At 40.9% G+C, this 24,541-nt stretch overlaps 1 protein-coding gene across 1 annotated transcript in view; it reads left to right on the top strand.

The window, feature by feature from the left end:
• The window catches only part of KIAA0319 (KIAA0319 ortholog), a 70,651-nt gene that overhangs the window by 22,340 nt on the left and 23,770 nt on the right, over positions 1 to 24,541 (top strand). Inside the window, exons 3-10 of the mRNA XM_060109353.1 lie at positions 1,133 to 1,292; positions 6,965 to 7,707; positions 10,383 to 10,575; positions 13,194 to 13,292; positions 14,473 to 14,570; positions 15,455 to 15,542; positions 16,500 to 16,592; positions 17,908 to 18,040. Coding sequence (XP_059965336.1) covers positions 1,238 to 1,292; positions 6,965 to 7,707; positions 10,383 to 10,575; positions 13,194 to 13,292; positions 14,473 to 14,570; positions 15,455 to 15,542; positions 16,500 to 16,592; positions 17,908 to 18,040 — 1,502 coding nt within the window. The 5' untranslated portion in view covers positions 1,133 to 1,237. The remainder of the gene's footprint in view (positions 1 to 1,132; positions 1,293 to 6,964; positions 7,708 to 10,382; positions 10,576 to 13,193; positions 13,293 to 14,472; positions 14,571 to 15,454; positions 15,543 to 16,499; positions 16,593 to 17,907; positions 18,041 to 24,541) is intronic.

Below are 24,541 nucleotides of genomic sequence, written 5' to 3'. Positions count from 1 at the left end.
TAAGGTATTTTTAAATTTCCTGTCAATATTTGTCCATTTCTGCTGAATCGCTTGTCAAAGCATTTAGTGAGGTCTGTGTTTTTTCTGCACAATTTTGCCTCTGTGTCGTCATGAGCACTGGGGATGCAGCATTTCTGAAAAGAGTGCTTCACATTGCTTTCTTTCAAGCCTCTGACACCAGTTCTGCACAGTCCACGTGTGTGTACAAGCAATGGCATTATCTTCTGCCCAGTGTTTGGCCAACTTAAGACATCCCAATTTCAGAGATGGCAAAGCATGAAAATATTTACATGTTAGAATTGATGAAATATAGTAGTATGACTGACTCTATTTCATTCCCTAGGTTTGGCTTATAAAGGGAGAAAGCATGAGAAACCCTTTGCCCCTTCTTAGGAACTGTACTTGCTATTTGAACAAACTTCAGTGGATGGTTTGCCTGAGATATGGTTGTCAGGGTGGGGAAAATTTCCCCCTTCCCCTCTTGGTCCTTTTGGCTGGTCAAATAATTAAAATGACATAAGGCAGATTAACAAGAGAAAACCAAATTTAATTGCTTACGTACAGGAAATCCACATAATGTGAGAGATTCCAGGTAAAATGAGAGTCAGTAGAATGAGGTATATATGTCATCCTGGACCAAGGAGAAGGGGGTAGGGGTCTGGGACTTCAAAGGGAAGGAAGGCAATTCACAGGAAGAGGAAAAAGAGCACGTTTGGTAAACAAATGTTTGCTGAATCTTACAGCGACAGAAGAACAGAGAGGAATTTTAACCAACAGACTTTGCTAGGTTCCTCCCTGTCTACCACACCTAGTTCACATTATACTGTATTTATTTATGGTGAGAGGTCCCTTCCTGGAACAGGTCTTCTATCTAAATCCTTTTGAGTAGTTAGGGGGAAGGTCAAAGATTCTTTCTGAATCCTTTAGACCTTGACTCGTTCCAGCTTGAAATAATACACATGCCAAAGTGGCACATCTTGGCGTGTCCTGCCCTGAACCCCACTATGGCCCTGGGATGTAAACAAGACAGGCTTCCCATTGCCATGAATAAATAATAGAAATAACTTTGTATGTTTCTGCATTTACCTGTTCTTTTCTTCCTTCTCATCTCTTTCCTGTTTTTCCTTTGAAGTTCTTGAGGCCGAATCTGGCTCCTAAGAAACGTCAAAGGAAGCCTGCACCAAAGACCTCTCAGGGCCATCTCTGAAGCCTGCTTCCACCCACCGTGTGAGTCAAAATGGCTCCCCCCACAGGTGCGCTCTCTTCATTGCTGCTGCTGGTGACCCTTACAGGTAGGAAGCCGTTACCCTGGAGACACCACCAGACAGCACACTTGGACTTCCTATCTTTGGCTTAAGTAACTCAGATCAACCTGAGGAGGTGAAGGTGCTGTGTGTTTGCTTTCCAATAGACTTCTTTCACATATAAAAAGGCAGACTTCGGGCTTCCCTGGTGGCGCAGTGGTTGAGAGTCTGCCTGCCGATGCAGGGGACACAGGTTCGTGCCCCAGTCCGGGAAGATCCCACATGCCGCGGAGCAGCTGGGCCCGTGAGCCATGGCCTCTGAGCCTGTGCGTCCGGAGCCTGTGCTCCGCAACGGGAGAGGCCACAGCAGTGAGAGACCCGTGTACGGCAAAAAAAAAAAAAAAAAAAAAAAAAGGCAGACCTCATGCATAAGTGGTTTCTGGAAACAGGCATTTAAATTTTTTATCATGACTATTTTGGGGGAAATAAAATAACATTTCATATATACTAGGAAAACCATGTATTTATTTAAAAGAATTGCATAGTAGATCTTTTTTGGAAAGCAAATGACAGACTTTTTTTTATCTTAAATCTTTATTTTCATATAGTCTGTTTGCTTATTGTGGACACACCATGGCATAAAATCATTGGTGAGCATCAATTCTGATGATTCATGCCTCAACTAGGCCAGCCAAGCCAGCCAAGCCCCTTTGAACTTACCAAAGATTGAGGATGGAGATATGGCCAGGGTTTTATATGGTTTATATGGTTTTATATCCAGGGTTTGTCCAAGTATGGTAAAACCATGCTGAGGCTTCCCTGAGAGTGACCCTTGTTAAAATGTGGTTTCCTGGGCCCCATCCAGACCTACTGAATCAGAACTTCTAGTGGGTGTGACTCAGGAGTCTGAAGCATCTAAATTTTTATAAGCACAATTTTAGATCATACAAGGGCCACTTTAGGAAATACTACAATCAGGAAACCCGTATCATTTCCTGAGGATTACTCTCCCCACGCCATCCATCCATCTTATTAAATTCACCACTGCTTAGTATGCAAGGCAAGATGTTCCTTTATTCCATACTTAGTGTGCTCTATACTCTGGAAAATGCTGTCGTTAATGTTTGAGCCCTCTTTTCTCTCTCTCTCTCTCTCTCTCTCTCTCTCAAATCCCCACTTTTTCACTGCTTTTTGTCTTTTTCTTATGAGGTGTTTTTCATTAGTTCAAAGTTCCTGAGTTACTGAGCCCAAATAATGTTATTTAGGGTTTGTCTGTCTTTTCTCTCTATCCTCTTTACCTTCGATAAGATGCTAACCGATGATTTTATTGATTTGTCAACAATCATGGAGTGCCTACTATGTTCATGGATTGGGCTGGCAATTTGTAGAGGGGATGAACGTGTGAGTGTTTCTGGTCTCTTCAAGAACGTTCTTGAGTGAGTCTAATAGATTCTAAAGTAATTATGGCAACTTGGCCCAAAGGGAGAGTGGTTTAGTTGTTGGGAAACCCACCTTTTCAGACTTCTTTCTTTAGCGTTCAAATCTCTGCTTAAGGTATGTATCTCTAAACAGCCCATTGGATGATTTTTTGCAGAACAAAATGATGATCTGTCCCAGAGGTATTGGGTTGGCCAAAAAGTTCCTTTGGGGTTTAAGTAAAAATAAAAGACACAGTTTTCATTTTCACCAAGAACTTTATTGAACAACGTATTCACCATTTTGTTCCACTACCTTTTGCCATTTTTCAGGCAACTTCATAATTCCATCTTCCCAAAACTTTTTATTTTTTTGAGCAAAAAACTGTTCCAGGTACCTTTTACAGTCTTCCAGGGAATTGAAATATTTTCTGTTAAGAGAATTTTGTAAAGAATGAAATAAATGGAAATCCGAAGTTGCAACGTCTGGTGAATATGGTGGATGAATCAGAACTTCCCAGGTAAGCTGTAACAGTTTTTTCCTGGTCATCCAAGAAACATGTGGTCTTGTGTTACCCTCATGGAAGATTATGCATTTTCTGTTGACTAATTCCAGACTCTTTCATGGAGTGCTGCTTTCAGTTGGTCTAATTGGGAGCAGTACTTGTTGGAATTAATCATTTGGTTTTCCAGAAGGAGCTCATAATAGAGGACTCCCTTCCAATCCCATCATATACACAACATCACCTATTTTGGATGAAGACCGGCCTTTGGTAGGGTTGGCGGTGGTTCATTTCACTTGCCCCATGATCTCTTCTGTTCCACATTATTGTACAGTATCCACTTCTCATAGTCCATCACAATTTGTTTTAAAAATGGAACGTTTTCATTACGTTTCAGTAGAGAATCACATGCAGAAATACGGTCAAGAAGGTTTCTTTTATTTAACTTCTGTGGAACCCAAACATCAAAGCAATGAACATAACCAAGCTGGTGGAAATGATTTTCAACACTTGATTTGGATATTTTGAGTATGTCGGCTATGTCCCACATGGTATAACATTGATCGTTTTCAATTAATGTCTTAATTTGATTGCTATCAACTTCAACTGGTCTACTGGACCATGGAGCATTGTCCAGTGAGAAATCTCTAGCACAAAACTTAGCAAACCACTTTTGACATGCTCGATCAGTCACAGCACCTTCTCCATACACTGCACAAATCTTTTTTTGTGTTTCAGTTGCATTTTTACCTTTCTTGAAATAATAAAACATAATATGCTGAAAACGTTGCTTTTTTCTTCCATCTTCAATATTAAAATGGCTATTCAAAAATTCACCAATTTTGATAAGGTTTTTTATTTATTTTTTTTATTTTTTTATTTTTTTATTTTTGCGGTATGCGGGCCTCTCACTGTCGTGGCCTCTCCCGTTGCGGAGCACAGGCTCCGGACGCGCAGGCCCAGCGGCCATGGCTCATGGGCCCAGCCGCTCCGCGGCATATGGGAACCCCCCAGATCGGGGCACGAACCCGTATCCCCTGCATCGGCAGGCGGACTCTCAACCACTGCGCCACCAGGGAGGCCCGATAAGGTTTTTTAAAATGCACGCTGATATGACAGCTGTCACAACTGAATCTAACAAAATTGTTTCCAATGAAGTTAAAGACAACTAAGTGCTACTAAAGCCATCTTATGGCAAAAAACCAAACGAACTTTTTGGCCAAGCCAATAAATGGCGATCTCCACCTTCAACCTGATGGAAAACTGCTTTAAGCTTTGTGTTGAAGGTTCCTGCCATGCTTCTTACCCACGTGTAACAATTTGCTTATTCCAGGATCACAGCCTTTTCCCTGTATAATGGTTTCTGTGACACGGTTTTATAAGTTGGCTTTTAAGCTTCTGGTGGCCAGAGCCAGAAATGAAACATGATAGTTCTTATGAATCATATTGCCCAAAAGGAGAGGACCCAACAGTTGTTCAAGGGAAATAAAATATATCCTGCCATTTGTGTTTGAAAGAAATTTCTAGTTTGAGTCTTCATTTAAAGGCCCCTTCGTTTAAAGGAACGTAGTGATATCTTTACAAATAAGGACACTATTTTTGAGAGTAGAGCTGGGAGTTGGAGATTACCTGCCTATTTTATACACTATTTTATACACTCTTGACCTTAATTAGAAATGCTATTTTGTTATGTTCAGCAGAATTATTTTTTTCCTCCTCTTCGTATCTGAGACTAAGCTTTTCTTTAGAAAATAGAAGGCTAAAACTATTAAGGTGATTTTTTTTAAAAGTGTATTTGGTTTGAGAAAATATCATTTCAATTGAATTAAAGTGGTTTGTTGCTAGCTTATTCATTGGGAAAGATGTATATTTATTATATCTAATTCTTATTGAATTGGACCAATTAGACTTTCCTGTAGAGTCAGTGTTAGTCATTGAATGATTCTTTAAAATTTATAACAATGACGATATGTATGCAGGTAAAATAAAAATAAGATGATTCTTGGGCTTCCCTGGTGGCGCAGTGGTTGAGAGTCCGCCTGCCGATGCAGGGGACACGGGTTCATGCCCCGGTCCGGGAAGGTCCCACATGTCGCGGAGCGGCTGGGCCCATGAGCCATGGCCACTGAGCCTGCGCGTCTGGAGCCTGTGCTTCGCAACGGGAGAGGCCACAACAGTGAGAGGCCCGCATACTGCAAAAAAAAAAAGACGATTCTTATACTGTATTTAACCATTTCTCTTACCTCCGGTTAGAAGTGATCTCTGTCATTATGAAAAATGTAACAGTTATTAAGAGAATGATCAGTGATGAGCCCTCACTAGAAAAGAGATCCTTTGCTGTTCTGAGCTCTGCAGCAGAACAGTGTTCATCAAACTATATGTGGTGAGGGACCAATTTGTTTTTATTTCCAATCTACCACCAACAGATTCTTTGGTAAAAAAATCAACAAACAATTTCTCCTGAAAGAAAAATGCACAGTGTAAAAGTTGTGGGTTTCAGTTTTATTCAGGGACCTTCCTGAAGACTATAGCCCAGGAAACAGTCTCTCAGTAGCTCTAAGGGAACTGTTCTGAAGAGATAGGAGGAGATGCCCATATATATATGATTTGGGGCTAGAGAATATGTGCAGTCAAGCACACATTTTAGTAAACGATTACTGCTAGTCACAAGGAACAGATATCTCAGATGATGATTTAGTGCTTTTCTATGTATGGGAAGATACAAGAATCTGGGCTCATTAAAATTCTTCCTAAGATATGCATCTAAGTATCTATAGGGCCTGTTTGTCCAAAGCACAGAGCGCCTTATCCTGTTTCTCATCCTGAATTCATTTCGGGGTGCACTGTCAGTGACTGCGGTGGGTAAAGACTTTATCCTTGTAGAACTGGATGGTGGGCAGCATTCTTTGTTTTACAAAATAAACAAAAAAGCAGGAACGTGATTTTTGTCCTTGGATGTCAGGGAATGACAAATTGCTACAGAGGTTTCTAAAAGCCCCAGTTGCCCTTATTCTTTTTTTTTTTTTTTTTTTAATTGCGGTACGCGGGCCTCTCACTGTTTTGGCCTCTCCCGTTGCGGAGCACAGGCTCTGGACGCGCAGGCTCAGTGGCCATGGCTCACGGGCCCAGCCGCTCCGCAGCATGTGGGATCTTCCCGGACCGGGGCACAAACCCATGTCCCCGGCATTGGCAGGCGGACTCTCAACCACTGCGCCACCAGGGAAGCCCTGCCCTTATTCTTTATGGACTGGTCCCAACGTTTGTGGCCTGCAGATCACACTTACGTAGCACTGCTCTCCTGCCTGCTGTATTTGCCAACTGACAACATTTGTAGTTCATGGTTTAGAACGTGCTTAAAGCTAGTTGTTATAGACCTATATTTAGGACAAGTTTTTCTCTCCTTTGATATGTCATCAGAATTGATCTATCATCAGAATAACCCGAGATGTTTAAAAATTCAATTAACAACATGACATTGTTCCTAAAGCAAACCTTTATAGTTGGATTTTGGGTAAGGAGCAAAATATTACAGTGTAAAAGCAATACGCACGTAGAAAAGAATGCCTCTCTTCCCTGAGTGGAGTAACATCATATAAAGAGAGAGGATGGACGGTTAGATGGACAGGTGGATGAATCTATGGATGAATGGATGGGGGTGAAAGGATGGGAGGACAGCTGTATGGATGGGGCTGTTGATGGATGGGCTCTAAAGCAGTGGACTTTCTATAGGAGAGGCTGGTGGTTTATTTGCTTGCCAGAAGTGATATGCCTCGCTTCCTTATTGGAGACTGCGTGTTTGTAGGTTGTGCCTGTACGCAGTGCAGTGAGGGGAGGACGTATTCCAATGCCATCATTTCTCCTAACTTGGAAACTAGCAAAATCATGCCAGTGCCTCAAACCACCCCCGTGGTAGACTGCACATCTGCCTGCTGTGACCTGTACAGCTGTGACCTGGCCTGGTGGTTTGAGGGCCGCTGCTACCTGGTGAGCTGCCCTCACAAAGAGAACTGCGAGCCCAGAAAGATGGGCTCCATCAGGTCTTACCTGACCTTTGTGCTCAGGCCTGCCCAGAGGCCCGCACAGCTGCTGGACTACGGGGAGGTGATGCTGAACAGGGGTTCCCCGTCAGGAATCTGGGGGGACTCAGCTGAGGATATCAGAAAGGACTTGGCCTTCCTGGGCAAAGATCGGGGCCTGGAGGAGATGTCTGAGTACTCAGATGGGGAGCTGGAGCAGGGCCTCTTCCGGCCCATCGGCAAGCAGGAGCCCCGAGGGAGCGCCGGGTACACGGATTGGGGCTTGCCGGCCGGTGGCAAGGGAGGTTCCAACTCCTCTGCTGGAGGCAGCCCAGCAACATCAGCGGAGAAGCAGCAGGAGGGCCCAGAGCACCGTAAGCTGAACGAGTCGGCATGGACCCCGGCCCCGAAACCCTCCCCCGGGGGAAGGTTTTTGCTTCCCTTGGTCACTACTCCACCTTCCGGAAAGGAACTGGAGAAAGAGACTTTTCAGCTCCAGGAGCAATCCAGCAACAGCTCTGGAAAAGAGGTGGGTGTGGCTGGTGTGTGTAGGAGAGGGTGGGAGGGGCTGAGTTCACTTTCAGAGCCCGGCCCTCATCTGGACACACGGCACGCGAAGCTTCCTTTTGGGGGCACCTATTAAGGTATCGTCTAAAAAAGATGACTCTCAGAACCTTCCAAACAAAACATCCCCTTCCTCTGTTGTGCACTCATGACCAGACTGTTTAAAAGAGCAAATATTTCTTCTGCCTTCACAAGTCAGCCACGTAATGATGACTTAGTGCTTCTCCTTAGAGAGGCCTCTACCGGTATCTCAGATGAATGAGGTTTTATAGAAGTTTCTGGAGCCAGCCCATATACACAGCGCGTGGAGCCAGAGGCTTTGCAAATCTCTCGTGGTAGGTTTTGTAGGAGCAGAAAAAAATTTTCTCCTTTCCTTCTAAGTTTTTTGGTTGGGGTAATAATTAAATTGCCCTAAGATAGATTAACAGGAGAAAAACAAACTTACTTTGGTATGTATTGGAGACCCCATAAAAATATGAGAGGTGACCAAAGCAGGAAGGCTTTGTATCTTTTAAACAAAGAAACAATCAGTCTGTGAAGAATTGACAAGCCAAAGAGGATTAGGCTTGGGGTAATAAGTTGGTGACAAAGTATCTGTTAAAGATAAGTATCCGTTAAAGATAAGTATCTGAAGCATGTTAACATTTTTAAGAGTTTGAGCAAAAATGCATTCAAATCAGGCAGCATCCAGTATAGCAGATATAAAGGAGCTCCGAGGAGCTGTACAAAATGAAAAACTTTTTTAGGCAGGAGTGGAAACAAGGGATATAAGGCAAAAAAGTGGGTTGGTTATTACAAGGTTACTTTCCTTTAAGGGGTAGTAGGGGTTTATCAAGCAGATTACCTCAAAATTATTCCTGATTGACTGGTTTAAGATTCCATTTCTGGGAGAGCTGAAACTGTAATTAAGTCTTGGTTTGGGGGCTTAACATAAACGACTCTATTTGGGGCCTGTTGCTTTAACACGAGGTTTGTTTCTACAGCCTTCTCAGCCCTAAATTTCCTCTCTGTGGTGATAAGGATACCCTCTATCCTCCTGGTACTGTGTTTTATTTTCCACGAAAGTACATATTTTCCCCTATAGTCACAATTAAATTTTTTTGAGCTGCATTAAGTTGTAGATAATCCTTGCAAGGAAGGGTACCTTTTGCATGGGAGATTTGTCTCTCGCTTTCAGGGGGGGACAAAGGAGGGTCAGAGTGTCCTTCTTGCACTGTCTGTTTCTCAGGTACCTTTCATTCAGAATAATCAGCATGCCAAAGTGCTATCTTTTAGAGTGACATTCTGACCCCCTACAGTTTCTTCAAGACCCAACAGGTTCTGAGGTTGCTTGGAACTCACCAGTGATAAGAATCAGTTGGATAGGAGGAACAAGATACTAAGGAGAGAACATAAGCTGTACAGAACTTTCCATGAAAAACACAGGTGAAAAGAATGGGAACCTTTGGGAGAGCAGACATACCCAGAACAGAGGGAAGGTTCAAGTGCTAAGAGAAGAAGGTCAGGGAGCTAGAGGAGGAGGCTGCACTGTGGGGAGAGTAGTGGGAGCTCAGAGACTGCTCATTTGGGACAAGGTGAGGATGACTACATGTGTGCTGATCAGGAGAAGCCGAATGCAGTTGGCAGTAAAGTGACAAAAGTCATGGGAGAATTTAGTGTATTTCAAGATACAAGGGAGCAAATCAGAATGTAAAGGGACATAAACCAGTTAAGATTTTTTTTTTAAAAAAGGAAAATATTATTTAAGATATCAGTGCTTAGGTTAGAATAAGTGAAGAAAGCTGGATTGAATTGACTAGACATTATAATCTCAACCATTAAAACTTGCTAAACATTCTTTTAAGCAGTGAGATTATCAGCTTTTTTCCTGCTTTGATGTATTTTTCATTTCAAAGTTTTCATATTTTTCTGTGCTTGTACTTGTCTTATGGTGTTCTTTTCCCCCATCCCTGAGTATTAACACATTTTACCTTCTTTTATGTGGCTAAGTGAACTGCAAAAAAGAGTAGCTGTGTTTTCAATAAATACCAATGCCCCCCCCCCCCAGTTAACATTTGAGTTACAGCTTTTCTTTCTGTGGATCTCACACTCAGCCGCCCCTTTGGGTCTCCTATCTTCTTAGCCTGAGTTTTACTTATCTGGCTCCATACGGGCACTGGCAGTTGAAGCTCAGAAGAGCATTTTATTATCATGTTGTGAGATTTTCCCCCAGCACATAACATTTAATTTAAAACTTTAAGTTGGATAACCCTATAACCATAATCTTAAATTATAAATTATATACAGTGGATGATATGAATAGAGACCATTTACTCTAGAAACCTGTTCATTGTTGAATTATCTGATTGTCTTCAATTATTGCTACTCTAAGTATTTTCTCTCTTTTTATCTTGAATGTTTTCTGTATGTGTATGTTTGCCTATAATAATTCTCCAACCCAGAGTTGCCTTACATTTTTAGCAGGTAGCAAAGAATATTTAAAAGAGATGGTCTAGAGTTCCAGTGGTTTGCAATGTTAGACATGGTATTTCAAATGCTACTGAATCTAATTTTTGAAAACGTCAATGACATGGTGTTGTCTTGAAGAGTTCAACCTTTGTTTTTCCCCCATAACAACTTATCCTGTAATTGATCTCCTAGGTCCTAATGCCTTCCCATAATCCTTCTCCAACCAGCCTGGAGTTCAGCCCAGCCACCATGGAGAAAAGCCCAGTTCTCACAGTCACCCCATGGAGCACAGAGCGTAACATTTCAACCCTTCCCGCTAGCACCCTCCCCACTGAGTCCGCCCCATCTCAGCAACCTGTATCTGCTCCTACTGCCCCCAGGACAGGTAATTAAAAAAATATAACTGGAAGAAGTGTACTGAAGACACGCTGTAGAATGTAGTAGTGACAACTTCGAAAGTATACTCATTCCCTCCGGGCACGTTTTTGAGCATCCATCATGTGCCAGAAATGATGCTAGGTGCTGGGAATAAAAAGATGAATAGATATTGTCTTTTCCCTCCTTGACTCTATAGTCTAGAGGGTGAGGCTGAATGACAAATAGATGGTTTGATACAGTACAGTAAGTGCTTTGAGAGGCTGCTATGGGAGAGAAAAGGAGCAGCCCGGCTGACCGGCTCAGAGGGGCCACAGAAGCCTTTCCAGAGGTGGTAATGCTAGGATAGATGAGCCAGCAAAAATGGAGTCGGCATGCTGTTCAGGTCGAGGGAGCGACATGTGTAATAACAATAATGATAATTACACTTACTGAGCACTTACCCAGGGCCAGGCACCACACTCGGCATTTCCCGCCCATCCTCTCATTCACTGCCTGTGCCAGGGAACAGAGGGACAAGAGCTCAAGGGGCATTTTGGGAAGATCTACAAGGGGTTCAGTATGGCTGACACTGATCATGGAACTGGAGTGGAAATGGCAAGGTCTGAGTCTAGAGTGGTGAGCAGGGCAGTACTTTGAAGGATCCTGTGTTCTGTGCTAAGGAATTTGTGCTTTATTGGATGAGTAGAGAGAATCCCTGAATGATCTGAAGCAGGAAAGTGAAATGATCAGACTGATATCAAGAAAATAGTATGGGGTTGACCTGAGGCAAGGGGATCCATTAAAAAAACTGTAGTGAGTGGTTGCAGGGATGGAGGGAAGGAGCCAGATTCAAGCGATATTAGAAGGGCAGAATCATTAGAATTTGGTAAGTGGTTGAAGGTCACGATGAAGGTAAAAGGACACTAAGATATATGAACACATGGAACTGAAAATTAGATGAGTGGTTGGGCTGAAGATAAAGGACTGGGTGTCTTCGGTGTAGAGGTGATAGTTGAAGGCCCTCCAGGGAGAGCCTCGGGGTGGGCTGGGGAGAGGCCTGAGGGGTGAAACTTTGGAGCTGTCATTGTATTAGGAGCCGGGACAGCAGAAGGAGCCTATAGAGCTGACTGAGTGGCCGTGACAGAGAAGGAGAGAAAGAGGAGAGCGTGGACTGAGAGAAGGAGAGAGGAGAGGGTTCCACGTTGGAGGAAGTGATGAAGGGGCCGGGTGTTACAGGAGGATTGAAAAGCTCCCATGGGATTTAATACTAAAGAAGTTACTAGAGACTTTTGTCATGTTTCCCGAGCCTTTCTGTGGGTAATGTACTTTGAGGATCACCCTCTCTTCTTTGGTTATTTACTTTGATCCTGAGCTTCAGTAGAGAGAAGGCTAATGGTGGAGGAGCTGTACAGTATATGGAAAAGGAAACTGGCCTGGGAATTAGCATCCTTGAGTTCTAGTAGCACCTACCGCATAGAGTAGTTAGAGGAAGAAATGAATTGATAATCTTCAAGTCCTTGGAACAGAGCCTCTCAGAGTTTAATCTTGTAGATAAGTGGCTGTTGAAATAAATACAGTTTAAATTAGTTAGATATTGGTGGATCTATTGCTAATGATCCACGTAGCCTCAAGCAACTTACATTGCCTCTCCAGGGCTCAATTTCTTTATCTGTAAAATGATGGGTTTGGACCAATATCCCTTTTAGGTCCACAATTGCTGATTTTTCTTGAAAAGAGTCAGTGAAAGTGACAGGGAAGAAGAGCCAGAGAGGGCAGCGAAGCCTCTGCAGCTGGTCTAGGAAGGCACTCGAGAGACTGAGTACAGACTGAGAGAAGTAGATTTAAATGAGCCACATCTCCATCTCACACCTCCAAGCAGCTAGGACCTCTAGAGAGCACTCAGCTTTTTTTTTAAGTCTTTGCTTTTCTCTATGTGATATCTTGACGTATCAATTGTATTTTACAAGGGAGACTAATGTCCAGTTGAGTCAAGCCAATTGAATGTATCAATATAATCCTGGTTATAGAGCAAGGCAACAAGCATTGTTCTGAATGCTGATTTAGTGACTAGGTGCTGCTGATGAGAGTGGATGTGCCTGCTGCTTGAGTTAAAATAGCCTTTTTATACTGAGGTTGACTGGCTTTTCTCTTGGAAAGGTTCCAAGAGCAAGACCATTGCAGTAATTCGTGGAGTTACTATCAGAACTGAATGGCGTGTGATTAATGCTACAGAAACACTTATGATTACACTCCATCTTTTTAAGACTAAAAATAGCACATACCAGGGGGTCAAGCAAAGCTGGAAGCAAGAGAGAAAATAGACCCAATCCGCAGTACACTACCTGTTTTCACGCAGCTCTTGTCACCGACACCTTGCTCAGTCGATCTGAAGCATTATTTTCTCCACAGTGCCTACTCACGTTAACAGCTTTAAATTTCAGAAATCTACCCGGCAACATAATATAGGGCACAGTTCAGTTACTAGCCAGAGGGAATAAAGTATCTTAGATAAAAATCGCATGAAGAACTATTACAAAAATATGTGTTATTTTATTGTATGGATACTAAAAACAAATCTATCATAGGGCAGTAATTTAACATCATTGAAGTATATGATGAAATGTACTATTTCTAATTAACTTTTAGTGAAAGAACTCATGGTGTCTGCTGGTGATAACCTAGTAATAACTTGGCCGGAAAATGAAGTTGAACTGAAGGCGTCTGTTGTGCCAGCGCTACCTGCAGGTGAGAGTTTGACTTTCCTCTGGGACCAGTAGGGGCCCATTAGCTGGTGTGTCCTTAAGGTGTCTTTACTGGTCATTTACAACTTTGATTCATTTTCACAACGTAGTGAATGTCACTCTCGAGTGGATGACAAGGCTTTGATGATCATAAGCTTTAAAGTTTATTGAAATAGTTTAAAATGGAGCGAGAGGATAGGAATTAAACACAGAACATTTCCTTTAATTGGTCAGGATAAAAAGTCATACATTTCTGATGATGCAAAGCAGAGTGATATCTTAGAACAGGAGACGTTTCCATTTACCAGCTTCTGACTTGTAATAACCCACAGAGCCTGGGAAAATCCCACTGTCAGGCGAGGGAGGTAGCACGTGCACAAAGGTCGTTTGCAGATATTTCAGTGGCAACACGTCTCTCGGGTTCTCAGGATCCTCACACCAGTTGTTCAAAAAAGGTTTAAAATACTCTTTCTTCTGCGGATCCAGCACTCTGCTCTTCAGCAAACATTTGACCTATTCCTGTGACCTGTCAAATGCATTCTTTCTTAAAGTATGTTCATTTTTACGGTGTTTGAGTATTTCTCATTCAGGTTAGTTCCTTTATTCATTTTTCCCTATCACACATGGATCAAAATGTAAGCATAGATGTTAATACTTGGCATTTGTCATTTACTCCTTTCAGCTGAGGTAACTCGTGCTTTAACTATTACTAGAATCACAAGGTGGAAGACAGCTTCATCTTAATATCAAGAGATTTAATCTGTTCTTATGGCCTTCTATAAACCCCTACGACAGCTGGAATGAATTTAAATCTCCTTGCCTTTTATTAAAAGGAGAAAAGTACAGTGGATTATACTATGTTAAAATTTATATGTGTAGTCAGGTGTAGCAGTCTGGAAGGAAAGTCATCAAATGCTAACAATGAAATTAGGGCAATTTTTTAAAAACTTTCTATATTTTCTAAATTTTTTATAAGTTGTATGTTCTTATAATAACAGAGAAATTTTACATTAAAAAGATATAGATACCTTACTGTTCCTTACTTGGATGATAGTTGAAACTTGAGTGCAGTATATCTAAATGAATTTCTGCTAGTAGATTGAAGACTGTCATTTTCCTCCCTCTGCCCAGATTATAGTGACTTCTAAGAGTTTATAACTACTCATATTTTTCTTTGCTCTCAGAAACAACCTACAACTACGAATGGAGTTTAATAAGCCACCCTGAATACTACCAAGGTGAAATAAAACAAAGACACACGCAAACTCTTAATGTCTCTCAGGTAAGTAACTGGTAACCGGTAGTAACTGACAGCGTACCTTAGAATTCAGGTAACACCTTCTTAGCTGTTGAACCTAGACGTCTCTCTTACGATTAAGATTAAAAGAAGAATATAAATGAATCAAGTTTCAAGCATGTAGGTAGACAGGTAGATTTAAATAAAGGGGCTTTCGGGATCTTTTCTTTATTTGACTTACTTGGCATGTCAGCCCAGGGAAGAGAGGCTGGCCCAGGCTGGTATGGGTCTCTGTAGTGAGGTTAAAGCCTGTGTTCCAACTCTTGCTCCCTTTGCAGTGTTAGAGACATTCTGGTCATCTCTGATTCTTAGTCAGGCACATTTCTAGGATTGCCAAAAATTCCATTCCAGTTCACATATGATTTGACTACCAAATATTGCTCCAAGATATAAGCCCTCACAAGAAGAAATGTTCCCTCTTCTTGGCCCATAGATGATTATGTTCTCTTCATTTCTGATACTGCACAGCTCCTGGTGCAACATGAGTTAGCATCACCCCCATGCCACTGAGCGCTGTTTCTCGAAGGCTGGTACCCAGACCATTGACAGCTGACCCACCAGAGCTACTTGGTAAAAATGCAAGATTCCCATACACTCAAGTCTGAGAACTGCCACCCTCGGTTGGTCCATGTCACATATGCCTCTGTAAGCCCTGTGAACATCTGTAACTAAGCTGAAGGCCTTCCTGGGTGATCTTCAGTGTTCCAGAGTATAGGCTTCAGACATGTGGCAGTGTGTCCACAGGTCCCGAGCCCCTTCTCTATGCTGATTCCAGGAGAACGGCTTCTGGAATATTTAAGGATTTTCTAGGCAGTGGACCCATCCTGTTGTTTGCATGTTTATCAGTATAACTTTTCTTTATCTTGCAGTTGTCAGTAGGACTTTATGCCTTCAAAGTAGCAGTTTCTAGTGAAAATGCCTTTGGAGAGGGATTTGTAAATGTCACCGTTAAGCCAGGTAAGCCTGTGTAAGAGGACAGCCTCCTGTTGTACAGATTTATCTCAATTTTTGGTGCCTGGATAACATGGTAATATATTTTTTTAGTTTTACATTAGGCTCCATTGTAGAGAAAACATGCAAAGATTATACGGGTTTTTTCTTTCTTCTTTCTGTATAATTCTTAGTACTTGCTTGACACTGCTGTGTAAGGTTGCAAGCTTATTGCTTGCTGTTCTTAGGTGTGGCAATAGCCTCCTCCGTCTGACATTTGCTGCGTTCACCCTTCTACCTCCATTCCCCGTGACTCAGCTTGTCCTTAGGTGAAGGGAGCAACTCAGGGGTCAAGGGAAATGTATGCCATGGGCTTTCAAGCCCCCTGGTCCTTACAGGCCACCACTAGTCCATAGGTCAGCGCACTGGTGTGAATTAGAAATAGTGGCCCTTTGTCTGGGTGGGCACAGCCCTGGCTCAGTGCATGGAGCATGGGCCTTGAGCCTCTGCCACCCCCTCCTCTGGGCACAAGGGATGTGGGCCAGCTCAGTGCCAACCTCACCTCCAGCCTCTTCCCCAGGGGCTGACAGCTCCCCATTTTGCACATGCTGCCTGGTTATTCTTAGAGCTAAACGTGGTTGGTGGGGGCGGGGCCGGGGGCGGGGCTTCAAAGAGTCAAGAGCCAGCTAATCGTAGGAGCTGGAACCCTCCTCCGTTGCTCCTCACTTGCAGTTGCTGCTCAGGTTCTGTGACCAACCCCTTGCTTGTTATTACATGTGTTCATTGAGCCTGGGCTTTCATACAAAAAATCTAAGCCTGCAGACATGCTCCTAAAGTGTATAGGGGGGTTCCAAAACATTAAAAGTACTTTCCATAGTTGAGGCCTGCAGGACAGGATATTTATAACCAATTTTTGAAAATCAGGTGGTTTATTTGGGTGGTGACAACTTGGGCTCAGCCCGTGTCCTTTTTTCTCTCACACAGCCGGAAGAGTCAACCTGCCTCCCGTGGCAGTTGTTTCTCCTGAGAGACAGGAGCTCACTCTGCCTCTGATGTCGGCCCTCATCGATGGCAGCCGTGGGTATCCTGCCATACTTCAGGGGGGTTTGCCCTCTGCACTGAGACGTAATGGGAGGTCTCTATTGAGGCTGTGAGGACTTATGGACTAACTCACCTATAGATGAGCACCTATCTGTATCTTCAAGTCCTTCAGCTCCTTTAGCACAACTTCTCTGTCTTAGGCTGAACTTCCCTTCAGTTATGTATGAAAAAATTCTTTAGGGTCTAGCTATTTGATCGGAATTAAAGCAATTATTAAAGAATCTCCTTGCGATGTAGTATATGTGATGAGCAGTTGGAAATCACTTTAAAAAAATTATTATTTATTTTATCTATTTATTTTTTTTGGCTGCGTTGGGTCTTTGTTGCTGTACACGGGCTTTCTCTAGTTGCGGCGAGCGGGGGCTACTCTTTGTTGCAGTGCACAGGCTTCTCATTGCGGTGGCTTCTCTTGTTGTGGAGCCCAGGCTCCAGGCACGCAGCCTTCAGTAGTTGTGGCACAAGGGCTCAGTAGTTGTGGCTTACGGGCTCTAGAGGGCAGGCTCAGTAGTTGTGGCGCATGGGCTTAGTTGCTCTGTGGCATGTGGGATCTTCCTGGACCATGTCCCCTGCACTGGCAGGCGGATTCTTAACCACTGCACCACCAGGAAAGTCCCTAAAGCCTGTTTTAAATGAAATATTTACATGAGAAAATACATTACATTTTGATTCCTCTAATCCAGTGTGATTTAGTTACAGGAAATGGTTCAGGATTATTAATCTGTTGCATGAACTTTTCTCTCCTTAAATGAATTAGATGAAACTGGATCCCTTCCAGGTCTAAACTTCTGTGATTCTACTTAGTACATTTTGTTTGCTGTCTTTTAAAGTAGAAATAGGAGGTTTTCATGTAAGATACTACCTTTATCTGGATTTACACTTAATGATTAGGGTAGTAAAAGGTGTTTTGTAATTACATAGAAGCATCTCAATTCTTTATGAATCTGTCAGTTCAGATACCTATTTGATTATCAGTAAGATATTGTGTGCTGTAGTTGATGTGAGTTAAAAAAAAAAAAGCAGTAGTGCCTGTCACTTTGCTTTTTAAATTCACAACTGAGTTGAAACACCCTCACTCAAATCTGGTGGAAATCCAGGAGAAAAAATCATGATGTTAATTTAGAGAGAAGAAGTAATCCTCCTTCTAACACATAATATATGGCCATTGAAATTTGTGCAATTATATAATTTCATATAAAATCAAATGTAAACCCCAATAATGTAAATTACAAAATGTATATTTTAATATTCTTGTATTTAATTCTAGTTTTCATTTATTTGTCAATCTTTCTAGACAGTACAGATGATACTAAAATAGTGAGTTATCACTGGGAAGAAGTTAATGGGCCCTTCCAAGAGGAGAAGACCTCAGCTGATACCCCTGTCTTACATCTGTCTAACCTTGTTCCTGGAAACTATACTTTCAGGCAAGTGGGTTCGCTTTCCAGCACTGATAATTTGACTGTTTCCAATAGATGCCGATACAACATTGTGCTTCTTTTCATTTTGCTCAGGAGGCAGGGCAGATTTGGTTTCCTCTGGGGCTTTGGTTGTCAGCCACTTTATACTCTGATACCGTCATCAATAATATAAAGTACAAGTGTGTATTTGTATCCAAATTACAAGTGTGTATTGTATCCAACCTTTGGATTTGGTTGTCAGGAATAGTATGGGATGGCATCTAGTTTGCTGTGTTGAGATATGTGAAAGAAAGTTTCTATCTTCAGAGTGACAGTGAGGCAGATTTATATGATTTACCTGTTTCTTTATCTTTTTACAACTTTTAAAGATATAACTGAAATGGAATAAACTGAACATATTTAAGGTATAAAACTTGATGAGTTTTGACATTTGCATACACCTGTCAGACCATTGTCACAATCAAGATAATAAACATTTCCATCATCCCCAAAAGTTTTCTCATGCCCCTTTGCAATTCAAACCTCTCTCTATTCCTGTCCTTGGGCAACCACTAACCTGCTTTCCCCCACTTTAAATCATCTTGCACTTTCTAGAATTTCACATAAATGGAATTGTACAGTATGTGCTCCTTTTTGCCTGGCTTCTTTCACTCAGCAAATGATTTTTGAGATTCATTCATGGTGTTGTCTCTATTGATAGTGTGTTCCTTTTTGTTGCTGAGTACTATTCCAATGTATGGATATACCACAATTTATCCTTTCATCTAGTATGGACATTGGGTTGTCTACAACTTTGAACTATTACAAAGAAAGCTGCCATGAACATTTGTGTACAAGTCTGTGTGGACATGTATTTTCATTTTTGTGGAGTAAATACCCAAGAGTGGAAAGGTTAGGTTCTACGGTGAGCTTATGTTTAACATTTTAAGAAATTGCCAAACTCTTTTCCAAAGTGGGTGTATTATTTTATATTCCCACCTGTAGTGGATGAGAGTTCCAGAATCCACATCCTCACCAACACTTGGTGTAATCAGTCTTTTTAATTGTATCTAATTTGATGGGTGGTTGTATCTCATTATGGTTTTAACTTGCATTTTCCTGTTGACTAATGATATTAAGCATATTTTAGGTGTTTACTGGCCATTCATATAACTTCTTTTGTGAAGTCTCCATTCAGATCTTTTTCCTGTTTTAAAAATTACCTCTTGGGGCTTCCCTGGTGGCGCAGTGGTTGAGAGTCCGCCTGCCGATGCAGGGGACACGGGTTCGTGCCCCGGTCCGGGAAGATCCCACATGCCGCGGAGCGGCTTGGCCCGTGAGCCATGGCCGCTGAGCCTGCGCGTCTGGAGCCTGTGCTCCGCAACGGGAGAGGCCACAGCGGTGAGAGGCCCGCGTACCGCAAAAAAAAAAAAAAAAAAATTACATCTTACTTAGTTGTAAGATTTTTATACATTCTGAAACAAGTTCTTTATTTTATATATGTGTTGTGGATATTTCCCAGTATATGGCGTTTTGTTCTTTTAATGGTATCTTTTAAAGAGCAAAAGTTTAAAATTTTGATCGTCTAATTTATCAATTGTTTCTTTTATGTTTCATGCTTTTTTTTTTTTTTTTTTTTGCGGTACGCGGGCCTCTCACTGTTGTGGCCTCTCCTGTCGCGGAGCACAGGCTCCGGACGCGCAGGCTCAGCGGCCATGGCTCACGGGCCTAGCCACTCTGTGGCATGTGGGATCTTCCCGGACCGGGGCACGAACCCGTGTCCCCTGCATCGGCAGGCGGACTCTCAACCACCGCACCACCAGGGAAGCCCTGTTTCATGCTTTTTGTGTTCTATCTAAGTAACCTTTGTTTAATCCCAAGATTGCAAAGATCCTGTTTTTTTTCCTAAGTTTTATAGGTCTAGGTTTTATTTTTAGATCTGTGATCTATTTTGAGTTATTTTTATGTATTGTGTGAGATTTTTGAATGTTAAATCCACCTTGCATTCATGGGATAAACCCTATTTGATCATGATATTCTTTTTATGTAGCATGGGATTCAACTTGATAGTATTTTTGTCAGGATTTTTATGTCTGTCTTCATGAAAGATTTGGTCTGTGCCTTCTTCTCTCTTTCTCTCTGTCTCTCTGCATTGTCATAAGGTTTTGATATGAGGATTATACTGGCCTAATAAAACAAGTTGACCAATGATCCATCCTCCTTTATTTTCTGAAATACTTATGAACAACTGGTGGTATTTCTTCCTTGAAAGTTTTATAGAATTCACCAGTAAAATCATCTGGGTCTGGAATTTTCTTTTGGGGAAAGTTTTGATAACAAATTCAATTTCTTTAATAGATGTAAGCCTATTTAGATTTTCTGGGTTTTTTTAAATTCTTCTTTTTTATTTTATTTTATTTTTATTTTATATTGGAGTATAGTTGATTAACGATGATGTGTTATCTGTTTTTTTCTTGTGTCAGTTTTTAGTAAGTTGTATTTTTCAAGAAATTCATCCATTCCTTCTAAATTATCATATTTTTTGGCATAAAGTTGTTCATAGTATTTTCATATAATCCTTTCATGTCTGTAGGATATGTACTGATAACCTCTTTTTCATTTCCAATATTGGTGATTTGTGTTCTTTTTCTCTTGATAAGTCTAATTAAGGGGTTTGTTAATTTTGTTTATCTTCTCAAGGAACCCTAACTAGAACTGTTTTAATTATATTTGCCTGTTTTCTAATTTGTTCTTTTCTGCTCTTTACTATTTCCTTACTTCTGTTTGCTTTTGATTTACTTTGTTCTTTTTCTTCTAACTTCTTAGAGTAGAATCTTGGTTCATTCATATTAGAGCTTCCTTAAAAGCTTATAAATCTTTCACAGGTATAATTTTCCTCTAAGTGCTGCTTAGCTGTACCCCATACATTTTAGCTTATTATATTTTTAAGACCTCATATACTGCTTTAAGAATATGATGATTTCAGAGAAGGAGCCCATACATATGTATTTATGAATCCTCAGAAGTCTAGCCAGGTTAAGAAACTCTCAGGCATCTGACTGGATTCATCTTTGACTAAAAAGTCCACAGAGGTGCTCTAAAGTGCTTTAGATTTTACACATGTTGTAAAAACTTCTGTTTTGGTTTATTGGAAATCTCAGCTTAAGAAGCAGTTTACTCCATTAGGATAGCTATTATTTAAAAAATGGAAAATAACAAGTGTTGGTGAGGCTGTGGAGAAATGGGAATCCTTGTGCATTGCTGGTAGGGATGGAAAATGGTAGAGCTGCTGTGGAAAACAGTTTGGCAATTCCTCAAAAAGTTAAACATAGAATTGCCATATCTGCAATCTCACTTTAGATATATACCTCAAAGAACTGAGAGCAGAGACTCAAATAGATGCTTGTATACTATCTTCGTCCATTCAGGCTACTATAACAAAAATAACCATAGACTGGGTGGCTTTTAAATGACAGAAATTTATTTCTCATACCTCTGGAAGCTGGGAAGTCCAAGATCAAGGTGCTGGTAGATTTGGTGTCTGGTGAAGGTCCTCTTCACATGGTTTATAGACAGCCATCTTTTCACTGTGTCCTCACATGGCAGAAGGGGTAAGGGAGCTCTCTGAGGTCTCTTTTGTAAGAGTACTAATCCCATTCAGGAGGCCTCTGGCCTCTGCCCTCATGACCTAATCACCGGCGGAAGGCCCCACCTCCAAATACCAGTCGCATTAGGGATTAGGTTTCAACATATGAGTTTTGGGGGAACAGAAAACATTCAGTCTATAGCATACTCCAATGTTAATAGAACAACACAAATGTCCATCAACCGATGAATGAGTAAACAAAATGAGGTATGTACATACAAATAAATATTATTCAGCCTTAAAAAAATGAACTTCTGAGGCATACTACAGCATGGCTGAACTTTGAAGACATTTGGTTAACTGAATGAAGCCACTCACAAAAGGTCAAATATTGTATGATTCCACTTAGTTAAGGTGCCTAGAGTAGTCAAATTCATAGAGATAGAAAGCAGAATAGTGATTGCCATGGGGTGGTGGTAGGGGAGAAATGGGGAGTTAGTGTTTAATGGGTACAAAGTTTCCGTTTGGAATGATGAAAAAGTTCTGGAGATGGATAGTGGTAATGGTTGTACAATAATGTGAATGTACTTAATGCCACTGAATTGTGCACTTAAAAATGGTCAAAATGGTAAGTTATATATACTTTATCCCAATTTTAAAAAAAAGAAATTTACCTAGCTCTGAAAGCTTATTTTATTATTGAGTGGATTTCTGGGACTCTATAGGCCTTGTAGGGGTAGAGTGAATAGCCACATGGGGCATCCAGTGCTCATGTGTGGGTTTTTTTTTTAAACTTTATGTTTTTAAGAGCAGTTTTAGGTTTACAATAAAATTGAAAGGTACAGAAATTTCCCATACGTCCCCTGCTCCCCACACGCTCAGTCTCCCTGTTATCAACATCACTCACCAGAATGGTTCATTTTTTACCAAGGATTAACCTACATTGACACATCATGACCACCAAAACTCTATAGTTTACCTTGGGGTTTATTCTTGGTGTACATTCTATATGTTTGGGCAAATGTATCATGACAGATACCTATCGTTATAGTATCATACAGAGTATGATAGTATTATAGTACCATACAGAGTATGATAGTATTATAGTATCATACAGAGTATTTTCACTGCCTTAAAAACCCTCTGTGCTCTGCCTAGTCATCCCTCTCCTTTTCCCCCTCCTCTGGTAACAACTGACCTTTTTACTGTCTTCATGGTTTTGCCTCTTTCAGAGTATCATACAGTTGGAAGTATATAGTAAGTGGCCTTCTCAGATTGGCTTCTTTCATGTAGTAATATGCATTTAAGATTTTTCCGTGTCTTTTTATGGCTTGATAGCTCATTTCTTTATAGTGGTGAGTAATATTTCATTGTCTGGATGCACCACAGTTTATTTATTCATTCACCTACTGAGGGACATCTTGCTTGCTTTCAAGTTTTGGTAATTGTCCATAAAGCTGCCATAAACATTCATGTGCAGATTTTTGTGTGGACAGAAGTTTTCAACCCCTTTGGGTAAATACCAAGAAGCATGATTGTACGGTAAGAGCATGCTTGGTGTTTTGTGGGGTTTTTTTGGTGACCTGTTTTGTGGCTTACTAAACATACATTGTACATTTGGTGTGGCCCTTGAGGAGGAGAATGCATTTAAAAGTCAAAATAGAGTAGCTTTTGTTTGTTTATCCAAGGCAAAACTTAGGTGATCATTGTGGATGTGATTTCAGACATGTTTGTGTATTGCTGAGAACTTGAATGTTCTGAACTGTATGGGATCTAAGGACACCACCAGTCATTCTCAAAACAATATCTGCTAGTAGCTTCCAGCTGCAACCTTATTGTCTGAAAGTCAGCACCTCTTATAGGGTATGTTTAGTTTTGTAAGAAATTGCCAAACTGTCTTCCAAAGTGGCTGTACCATTTTGCATTCCCACCAGTAATGAATGAGAGTTCCTGTTGTTCCACATCCTCACCAGCATTTGGTGTTGCCAGAGTTTCAGATTTTGGCCATAGTATAGATGTGTAGTGGTATCTCATTGTTGTTTTAATTTGCATTTCCCTGATACTGTATGATGTGGAGCATCTTTGCATATGCTTATCTGCCATTTTCTTTGCTGAGTATGTATTTACACTAGTTTGATCTCTGGTTGGGGAACTAAAAAAAACTTGTCATGTATTTATTTTTAGTTTACCACACTGGCCACCACAGCTTGATCCAGAAGAAATATAGGTTTCAAGAGACAAGTAACAATGCAGGTGTTTTAAAAAAATGATATTTTCTTCTTATAATAATAATAATGCATGTTTGCTATAAAAATAAAAAACAGAATGTATCTAGAAGCAGAAAGAAGGAAATTAAATACCTCCCATAATTCCACTACCTAGGAATAAACATCCTTAAGAGTATAGTACTTATATTTATGGTCTTTTTTCTATACACATAAACTTAAAACTTTTTTCTTACTTGGATCAAAATGTATAAGATGTTTTACAAGCTACCTTCTATATTTTCTTCTAAAATTAAAAATTTTGTCTTTCATGTTTAAATTTTATCCATCTAGAATTGACTGCATGTCTACCATGGTTAGATCCAATTTTATTTGTTCCCACATGGATAATCAGCCTATTGTCCCATTACTGTTTATTGTCTAGTCTGTCCTTTCCCAATCTGCAAGACCACGTCTCTTCTATATCAAATTGTCATATATGAGTGGATCTGATTTTGGATTCCCATTAATTATGGATATCTGTGTCATTAAATATTCTGCAGCATCATGTTTGATGCTGATACATTTTAGAAAATTAATTTAGCCCCGTTATTCAATGTTTGGGGGAACATTCTTATAGTTAAATTTTGGAGTGCAAGTAAAATTTCTGGGTCAGAGGCCTGTATGTTTTTAAGGAGTTTGATACATGTTGCCAAATTATTGTCTACTTCTTATCTG

The sequence above is a fragment of the Mesoplodon densirostris genome, chromosome 10 (genome assembly GCF_025265405.1).
Source record: "Mesoplodon densirostris isolate mMesDen1 chromosome 10, mMesDen1 primary haplotype, whole genome shotgun sequence".
NCBI classification, from domain to species: domain Eukaryota; kingdom Metazoa; phylum Chordata; class Mammalia; order Artiodactyla; family Ziphiidae; genus Mesoplodon; species Mesoplodon densirostris.
The sequence above is the reverse complement of the archived record's forward strand: the minus strand, read 5'-3'. Positions and strand labels throughout refer to the sequence as shown.